This window comes from Leucoraja erinacea, chromosome 18 (assembly GCF_028641065.1).
Source record: "Leucoraja erinacea ecotype New England chromosome 18, Leri_hhj_1, whole genome shotgun sequence".
Lineage (NCBI taxonomy): Eukaryota > Metazoa > Chordata > Chondrichthyes > Rajiformes > Rajidae > Leucoraja > Leucoraja erinaceus.
In genome coordinates this window covers 10220973-10231286 of record NC_073394.1, presented here as the reverse complement: position 1 = coordinate 10231286, position 10314 = coordinate 10220973, and the positions used below count along the sequence as shown (strand labels likewise).

Sequence of the window (10314 nt, the reverse complement as noted above, 5' to 3'; positions counted from 1 at the left end):
GGTTCTTAAGTGCCTGTCCCACTTGGAAGACCTAATCCACAAGTTTAGAAGACCCTAGACGAGTTGAAAAACTGTCAAGGTTGTGTTGACTCGCCGAAGTAAAAGACCTCCTACGACTATGTCTATGACTTCCTACGACCCCCCTCGACCTCGGTCTTCCACACCTAAGACAACCTACAAGGAGCTACGAGTGGAAAATTATCACATGATAAAATGATGTCATTTCTCGGGCCAGTTACCGACCTACGACTGCCTACGACTACCATCACTATCTACTACGACCTACCTACGAGTAAAACTCGGGCAAATGGCACTGGCCTAAATGGGCAATTTAGTCGCAATGGATGAGTTGGGCCGAAGGGCCTGTATGGCTCAATACGTTGAACAAATCAAATGGGCAACAGCGGCCTTGTGGGTGAATCACTTGGAGCAAAACGTTGAGGAACTGATGTGGGAGCAGGTTATTTTAGATCTGCTATTGTGTAACGATACAAGAATAATTAATGATCTCATTTGTTTCAGATCCCGTGGGAATGAGTGATAACAGGAAGGTAGAACTTCAAATTCACTTTATCTTAAATTAGTGCCCCAAATTTAAAGCCATTTACATTGTGTTTTGGATCAGACTCAGCTGCACCAAAGCAGGAAAATAGACTGGTGTTAGATGCTAAATGCTGGAAGAACTCAGCGGGTCAGGCTGCACCTGCGGAGGGAGTGGATAGGCCGGAGTTTTGAGTCAGGATCTTTCTTCAGACTGATGGGGGGGGGGGGGGGATAAAAATATATATAATTAAGAGAGGCATAGATAGAGTAGACCGTCAGAACCTTTTGTTCCACAGGATGGAAATGTCAAAGACTAGAACACATAGACTTTAGACATACAGCATGGAAACAGGGCCTTCACCCCAGAGGGTTATGCACCGTGATATTTTAAATGGAGGTTGATAAATGTTTTGAAGGTCCAGGCCACCGAGTCCATGCCGACCAGCGATCCCCGCACACTAGCACTATCCTACACATTAGGGACAATTTACAATTTTGCAGAAGCCAATTAACCTTCAAACCTGTGAGTCTTTAGAGTGTGGGAGAAACCTGGAGCTCCAGTAAAAAACCCACGTGGTCCTGGGGAGAACAAACAGACTCTGTACAGACAGCTACCGTAGTCAGGATCGAACCAGGGTCTCTGGCGCTGTAAGTCAGCAACTCTGCCACTGTGCCACCCCCAAAACTACCTGAAGATTTCTTGCATTCTAACACGTTCAATGACATTATATGAGTGGTGAGATCGGTGAGTGAACTGTAATTTGAACCAAGTCGCAAGCCTCAATCATTGCGTTGCAGGTTGCGGCATTCAGCACTCCCACCCACCGTTATAAAACTGCGCCTCATCCTTGCACATGTTGGACCTCACGTCCACTTCACCCAACCAGATTCCATCATAGGGTCATAGAGTGATACAGCGTGGAAACAGGCCCTTCGGCCCAGCTTGCCCACGCCGGCCAACATGTCCCAGCTACACTAGTCCAACATGCTTGCGCTTGGTCCATAACCCTCCAAACCGGTCCTATCCGTGTTCCTGTCTAACTGCTTCTTAAACGTTGGGACAGTCCCAGCCACAACTACCTCCTCTGGCAGCTTGTTCCATGATCTAACTCCGTGAAGGTGGTAGTGTTCACCATCATTGTGATCTCCATGAAGCACTGGAGCTTTATAAAGTCACAAGGGGCATAGATAAGGTGGATGGGCTCAGTCTTTTCCCTGTGTATGGGGTCTAATGCTAGAGGGCGTATTACCCTTTCCACACGGAGGGTGGTGGTACGGCATAAGCTGCCAGAGGAAGGGGGTGAGGCAGGTACGACAACAACATATTGAAGACCCTTGGACAGGTACATGGATAGAAACGATTTAGAGATATGGACTGAGAGGTTTTGAAAGATATTTGATGAAACGTGGGCGGCATGGTGGCGCAGCGGTAGAGTTACTGCTTTACAGCGCCAGAGGTCTGGGTTCGATCCCAGCTACGGGTGCTGTCCGCACGCAGTTTGTACGTTCTCCCCGTGACCTGCATGGGTTTTTTCTCTGAGAGCTCCAGTTTCCACCCACATTCCAAAGATGTAAAGGTTTGTAGGTTAATTGGCTTGGATAAAATTGTAAATTGTCCCTCGTGGGCCAAAGGGCCTGTTTCTGTGCTGTATCTCAAAATGAAACTAAACTAAATGGGTCGAGTTTAGATGGGGCATCTTGGTCAACGTGGACGAGTTACGCTGAAGGGCTTGTTTCCGTGCTGTATGTCTCTATGACAGAATTAACAGGTAGATAAAATAGTTTTGGGTGATTGAGAGCAGTGGGATTGGATGATCAGGATAAGTGTTGGCCAAAGGAAGGTACTCAGTTCTTTGAAATTTTGATATTCAAGTGTAGATGAATATTCAAGTGTAGATGAAGTCCGTGACTTACGGACTCGCTCTGAAATGTGCCTCTGTTTTCTGGGAAGCACATAGAAACATAGAAAATAGGTGCAGGAGTAGGCCATTCAGCCCTTCGAGCCTGCACCACCATTCAATATGATCATGGCTGATCATCCAACTCCGTATCCTGTACCTGCCTTCTCTCCATACCCCCTGATCCCTTTAGCCACAAGGGCCACATCTAACTCCCTCTTAAATGTAGCCAATGAACTGGCCTCAACTACCTTCTGTGGCAGAGAATTCCACAGATTCACCACTCTCTGTGTAAAAAATGATTTTCTCATCACGGTCCTAAAAGACTTCCCTCTTATCCTTAAACTGCGACCCCTTGTTCTGGACTTCCCCAACATCGGGAATAATCTTCCTGCATCTAGCCTGTCCCCAACCCCTTAAGAATTTTGTAAGTTTCTATAAGATCCTCCCTCAATCACAGCTCTGCTGTGGACCCGGCCTCTGCATACAGGGAGGGAGGGAGCAGTGATGAACGACACAGCCTAGGGTCTGACCTGGAGCTGTGCATCCCACCCTCTGAGCCACCTCTGACCCCGGGAAGGTGCAGACACACAAGAGGTGATGGGATGAGGTTAAATGGTGCAGGAGGAAGGCACATTGTGGAGCACAGTGGTGACATGGATTGTCCATTCAATGGCCCAGAATGTAGAGGAACTTGAGAGGTTAATGCTAAGCCCATCCGTCAAACGCATCGTCAAAGTAGATTACCTCCCACGACTCCAAAGAAAGATGAGGCGTCGAGAATAAGTTCATCAATTATAGAGGTAGAATTAGGCCATTCGGCCCATCAAGTCTACTCCTCCATTCAATCTTGGCTGATCTATCTCTCCCTCTCAACCCCATTCTCATGTCTCCTCCCCAGGACCCCTGACGCCCTAACATTTGGCCCGGTATCCCTCTAAACCTGTCCTGTCCATGTACCCATCTAAATGTTTCTCAGGAGTTGTACAGTCCCTGCCTTAACTACCTCCTCTGGCAGTTCGTCCCATACACCCACCTCACTTTGTGTGAACAGAAACAGAGCGCCCCCCTTCCCCCCCCCCCCCCCCCCCCCGCACCCCCCCTCACCTTAAACCTATGTCCTTTGGTTCTTGATTCCCCAACTCTGGACAAGGTCTGGGTGTCTACCCGATCTATTCCTCTCATGATTTTGTACACCTCTATAAGATCACCCCTCGTCAACTGCGCTCGAAGGAATAGAGCCCTAATTGTTTGTGTGTGGCTGAGTGGTGCGCCTCTCTCCCAGCGTCTTTACCCTGAAGTCATCTGTTGGTCGCTGTGTGCTCTGCCCAGGGCTGCAGATTTCCGTAGCTACAGATGATTGATTTGTGTAACAGGATCTCCCGGGATGCAGAGGAGGAGAGAGAGACGGCAAAGAGGGGGGGGGTGTGGTAATAAAGCAGGGCTTGGAAAGTGAAACTTATTGATTTAAGCTGTAAATAATATATGAGGATGAACTGAGGCAGACGGTTTAGCCAGTCTTTTCCGTGCTGGGCTAGAGAGAGGCTAGGATCACCATTGCTCTCTTTCATGTGCAGCAAAGACTTTGTTCTCTGGGGCCGAGCTATGGATTAGGAGACTCTCGATGCCACGGAGTGCAATCTCGGTGGCTCTCTCCTGGAGATGTTTTCAGCTGGGATGTGAGAGGAATGGTGCACCAGGCTGGTGCATAAATGTCACCTCCCTCCAACATGGATTCTGAGGAGGAGAAGTGGATTGAAGACCATTGGGAGGACTGGTAGGCAGAGGGTCCAAGTCCAGCGTTACGTTCTGTCTGTGCACCGGTTTACAAGTTGGTGGACCCGCAGAGATTTAGCTTGTGCACGGAACTCTCCGACAGAAAGAACCAGAGGCTTATTCCTCTGTACACTACTTGTTAAAATATCCTGGCTCCCGGCAATAGATTAAGTATTAGAAGTCCGGGTTTTCCAGGAATGGCGAAACGGCAACTTGTATCAAAGTGATCTCTTTTCCTCTCTAATTTCACTGGGGACAAAAAATAGCTAGATGTGACCTTCCTTAAAATAATGTGTTTGCTTGATTTCTGTGTGTTTTCTGGATGTAATCTGCTCACCGTGTGGCAAAGCAGATGGCTTGATTCATTGTTTAAGAATGTTTATTTGTGGGCAGAGACAAAGGAAATAGTCGTTAGACACAAAATGCTGGAGTAACTCAGCGGGTCGGGCAGCATCTCTGGAGAAAAGGACCAGGTGACGTTTCAGGTCGAGACCCTTCCTCAGACTGAGAGTCCGGGGGGGAGAGAGAGAGAGAGAGACGAGGGATATGGAATGTACATACATACGTACCTATATCTCTCGTTTCCATCTTGCCTGACTCTCACAGTCTGAAGAAGGGTCTCGTTCTCGTTCTTCTCCAGAGATGCTGCCTGTCCCGCTGAGTTACTCCAGCTTTTTATATCTACGCTGTAGACCACCATCTGCACAGAAAATAGTAGTGTTTTGCCTCATTCTGATCCTGAAATGACCCTGAATTTGCTCTTTGACCACACTGTGTTCTGATGCTTTATATTAATTTGCTTCTTAAAGGTTAACGGTTAAAGGTAAACTCTTTGCTTGCAAGGGCTGTTACTGTTAGTGTGCATTCTGTCTCATTGGGCTATTCTGTTTGCTGCAATGTGCAATGTACGTTTGGGGAGGGCCACATAAACAGCGCTGTTGTAGACCAGGGTCCTGAACACAGTGGTGTAGACCTCGCTGGAAGAAGTCAGCATTGCGCAGGCAGAGTTGGCGTCAAGTTATCGATCAGTGGTGCCGGTTCTGCACCACAACTGAAGGCTTTCAAGGTTAAGCTTCCCTCTGCGTGTTGGGAGACGAGGGTTGAGCAATCAGGGACTGGGGCAGAGCTGAGCGGTGAGGAGACGGACGGCTGTTAAACGGGGGGGGGAAACAACTGCTTCAATCAGCCCTCAGGGTGGTCAATCTGTGGAATTCATTGCCACAGAAAGCAGTGGCGGCCAAGTTGATGGATATATTTAAGGCAGAGATGGATAGATTCTTGATTAGTACGGGTGGCAGGAGTTATGGGGAGAAGGCTGGAGAATGGGGTAAGGAGAGAGAGGTAGATCAGCCGTGATTGAATGACAGAGTAGATTTGATGGGCCGAATGGCCTAATTCTACTCCTATCAGGTGAAATTGTGCATGAAGTGATGTCCAGTGGATAGAAACATAGAAACATAGAAATTAGGTGCAGGAGTAGGCCATTCGTCCCTTCGAGCCTGCACCGTCATTCCCTCTTGTACTTTCCTTTCTGCTCAGCAACGACTTTCTATTCCACCATGTTTAGAACATAGAACAGTACAGCACAGAAACAGGCCCTTCGGCCCACAATGACGGTGTCGAACATGTTGCCAAGTTAAACTAATCTTCTCTCCCTATGAATGATCCGTATCCCTCCATTCCCTGCAGGTCCATGTGCCTATCCAAAAGCCTATTTAAAAGCCATTATCGCTTCTGCTTACACCGCCATTCCTGGCAGTGTGTTCCTGGCACACACTTCTCTCTCTCTCTGTAAAATAACCTGTCCCACGCATCTCCTTTAAACATTTCCCCCCTCTGACCTTATACCTATGCCCTCTAGATTTTAATATTTCCACCTTGAGAAAAAGGTTCAGACTGTCTACCGTATCTATGCCTCTCATAAATATTATATACTTCTATCAGTTCTCCCCTTGGCCAAAGTATCCCACAGCCCTATACATTTTCACCCTTTAGTTTACAGTGCCCTCCATAATGTTTAGGACAAAGACCCATCATTTATTTATTTGCCTCTGTACTCCACAATTTGAGATTTGTAATAGAAAAAAATCACATGTGGTTAAAGTGCACATTGTCAGATTTTAATAAAGGCCATTTTTATACATTTTGGTTTCACCATGTAGAAATTACAGTCGTGTTTATACTTATTTAAGAGGGAGTTAGATGTGGCCCTTGTGGCTAAGGGGATCAGGGGGTATGGAGAGAAGACAGGTACAGGATACTGAGTTGGATGATCAGCCATGATCATATTGAATGGCGGTGCAGGCCGAAAGGGCCAAATGGCCTACTCCTGCACCTATTTTCTTTGTCTATATTTCTAGTCCCCCCATTTAAGGGCACCATAATGTTTGGGGCACAGCAATGTCTTGTAAATGAAAGTAGTCATGTTTAGTATTTTGTTGCGTATCCTTTGCATGCAATGACTGCTTGCGATTCATGGACATCACCAGTTGCTGGGTGTCTTCTCTGGTGATGCTCTGCCAGGCCTGTATTGCAGCCATCTTTAGCTTATGCTTGTTTTGGGGTCTAGTCTCCTTCAGTTTTATCTTCAGCATATAAAAGGCATGCTCAATTGGGTTCAGATCAGGTGATTGACTCGGCCACTCAAGAATTGACCATTTTTTAGCTTTGAAAAACTCCTTTGTTGCTTTAGCAGTATGTTTGGGATCATTGTCTTGCTGTAGAATGAACCACCGGCCAATGAGTTTTGAGGCATTTGTTTGAACTTGAGCAGATAGGATGTGTCTATACATTTCAGAATTCATTATGCTAGTACCATCAGCAGTTGTATCATCAATGAAGATAAATGAGCCAGTACCATCAGCAGCCATACATGCCCAGGCCATAACACCCCCACCACAGTGTTTCACAGATGAGGTGGTATGCTTTCGGTCTTGGGCAGTTCCTTCTCTCCTCCATACTTTGCTCTTGCCATCACTCTGATAAAGGTAATCTTTGTCTCATCTGTCCACAAGACCTTTTTCCAGGACTGTGGTTGCTCCTTTAAGTACCTCTTGGCAAACTGTAACCTGGCCATCTTATTTTTGTGGCTAACCAGTGGTTTGCATCTTGCAGTGTAGCCTCTGCATTTCTGTTCATGAAGTCTTCTGTGGACAGTGGTCATTGACAAATCCGCACCTGATTCCTGAAGAGTGTTTCTGATCTGTCGGACAGTTGTTTGGGGATTTTTCTTTATTTTAGAGAGAATTCTTCTATCAACAGCTGTGGAGGCCTTCCTTGGCCTGCCAGTCCCTTTGCGATTAGTAAGCTCACCAGTGCTCTCTTTCTTCTTAATGATGTCCCAAACAGTTGATTTTGTTAAGCCATTTACAGTCTATAGAGACGTGATAAAGGAATAACGTTTAGTGCAAGCTAAAGCCAGCAACGTCCGATCAAAAATAGTCCAAGGGTCACCAACGAGGCAGATAGTAGTTCAGGACTGCTCTCTAGTTGTGATAGGATGATTCAGCTGCTTGATAACAGCTGGGAAGAAACTGTCCCTGAATCTGAAGGTGTGCGTTTTCACACTTCTATACCTCTTGCCCGATGGGCGAGGGGAGAAGAAGGAGTGGCCAGGGTGTGACTCGTCCTTGATTATGTTGCTGGCCTTGCCTTGGCAGGGTGGTATAAATGGAAGGGAGGTTGGCTTGCGTGATGCTCTGGGCTGCGTCCACAATTCGCTGCAATTTCTTGCGGACTTGGATGGAGCTGTTCTTACCACTCACATTAAATGTGCCACACTGTAGAAGCAAACTCTGCTCCTGATGGTCATTTCTATGCACCATGGTTTAGACTCGAGGGAGAAGATTAAACCACAAGGGCAGCACAATGGCCCAGCGGTGAAGTTGCTGAACACAATGCCAACAAACTAACCTCCTCTGCCTCTGCCTGGATGTGATCCATTTTCCTCCATTTCTGGATTTCAAAGTCACTTCAAACGCCCCCATCATATCTGCTTCCACCACCAGCATTGGCAGATGATTCTGGCACCTTCTGTAAAAATAACACGCCCCACACTTCCACTTTAAACTTTGCCCCTCGCATCCTAAAGCTGTGCCCTCTATTCTTTGACATTTCCACCTTGGGAAGGAGATTTCACCGTCTATCCTATTTGTGTCTCTCGCAGTGTTATACATTATACATTCTACTGTCTCCCCTCAACCTCCGACGCTCCAGTGAATATAATGGAAGGCCATCCAACCTCTCCTTATAGCGAGTACCCTCCAATCCAGGCAGCATCTGGGAAACCTCCTCGGCACCCGCTCCAAAGCCCCCACATCCCTCCTATAATGTGGCAACCATTTCTTGCCTTATGGCTCTCGGTGACCCTTGACCCTCATCACATTGAGAGTCATAGAGTCATACAAGCACGGAAAAAGGCCCTTCGGCCCTACTTGCCCATGCCGACTAAGGTGTCTGCACTGGCCCCAACTCCCATTTAGCCATATATGTGCAGGAGTAGGCCATTCGGCCCTTCGAGCCAGCACCACCATTTAATATGATCATGGCAAATCATCCAAAATCAATACCCTGTTATTTCCCCATATTCCTTGATTCCGTTAGCACTACGAGCTAAATCTAACTCTCTCTTGAAAACAAGACTTTTCCTATCCATGTACCTGTCCAAATTTATTTTCAATATTGTTACAAAATATCTGCCTCAACTACCTCCCCTGGCAACTTGTTCCAGATACCCACCACCCTCTGTGTGAAAATGTTGCCCCTCTGGTTTGGGGCAGCACAGTGGTAGAGCTACTGCCTTACAGCGCCAGATACCCGGGGTTGATCCTGACTACAGGTACTGTCTGTGTGGAGTTTGTATGTTCTCCCTGTGACCATGTAGCTTTTCACTGGGTGCTCTGGTTTCCTCCCACATTCCAAACACATGCAGGTTTGTTAGTTAATTGGCTTCTGTAAATTGTCCCTAGTACGCAGCATAAAACTAGTGTGATTTGGTGATCATTGGTCAGCGTGGACTCGGTGGGCTGAAGGCCCTGTTTCCACACTGTATCTCTAAACTAAACTAAACTACTAAACAATGAAAACCCTGTTTAAAAATAGCATTGCACGCACTCAGACTCAGACAACACACAAAATTATAAATTATACCAAGATTGCACAAGTTTCCAAAAGAAAGAAGACTGCACCAAAAACAGACATGGGCACAAAACACAATTTAAAAAACAAGTCCATGGTAGTGGAAGTAATGATCCATCGTTATCTGTTTAAGAAGAAACTGCAGATGCTGGAAAAATCGAAGGTAGACTAAAATGCTGGAGAAACTCAGGGGGTGAGGCTGCATCTATGGAGAGAAGTAATAGGCGACGTTTCGGGTCAAGACCCTTCTTCAAACCATTGAAGGGTGACTGATAACTGATCTGTTGTTGAGGGAGGATTAGGGTTATTTAGGTCAGTTGAAGAACCTAATAGTTGTAGGAAAATAGCTGTTCCTGAACCTGGTGGTGTGGGGTCTTCAGGCTTCTGTAGCTCCTGCCCGATGGAAACAGGCCCTTCGGCCCACTGAGTCCGCACCGACCAGCGATCCCCGCACATTCCCCAGGGCAAGATCATCTCTGACTCCTCTCACCCTGGCGACAAACTGTTTGAATCACTTCCCTCTGGAAGGCGGCTCCGGGCTGTCAAATCTGCCGCAGCCAGACATAAAAACAATTTTTATCCACGAGTAGGTGCTCTACTCAACAGCCAAAAATCTGTGGCCTCCCTTTGACCTGGTATTTTGTTGGTTCACATGCTTGATCAATGGTGTTTTATCATTAATGTTTTATTATTATTAATGTTTAGTGTTTTCTGAGTCATTCGTAATTGTCACTGTATGTCATGTTGTTACTTGTTAACACAATGCTACACACATTAGGGACAATTTTCCATTTATACCAAGCCAATTGACCTGCAAACCTGTACTTCTTTGGTTTGTGGGAGGAGGAGAACGTACAACATACCAGCCTCTTGAGGAAGTGCCTCGTGTGGATGCTTTTGATGGCAGGGCTGACTGTGCCCATGATTGACTGGGCCGAGTCCACCACACTCTTGTATTTCT

The 10314-nt window shown here is 46.7% G+C and overlaps 1 protein-coding gene across 3 annotated transcripts in view; it reads left to right on the top strand.

Moving 5' to 3' along the window:
- mapk8ip1b (mitogen-activated protein kinase 8 interacting protein 1b) overlaps nucleotides 1-10314 on the top strand; it is a 90194-nt gene that overhangs the window by 28315 nt on the left and 51565 nt on the right. The window contains exon 1 of one of the 3 annotated variants that reach the window (XM_055649272.1): nucleotides 3945-4218. The exons of the other annotated variants lie outside the window; for them this stretch is intronic. Within the exon in view, the coding sequence (XP_055505247.1) occupies nucleotides 4154-4218 (65 nt within the window). The 5' untranslated portion in view covers nucleotides 3945-4153. Of the gene's footprint in view, nucleotides 1-3944; nucleotides 4219-10314 lie in introns of those variants that run through there. 3 annotated transcript variants of the gene reach the window in all.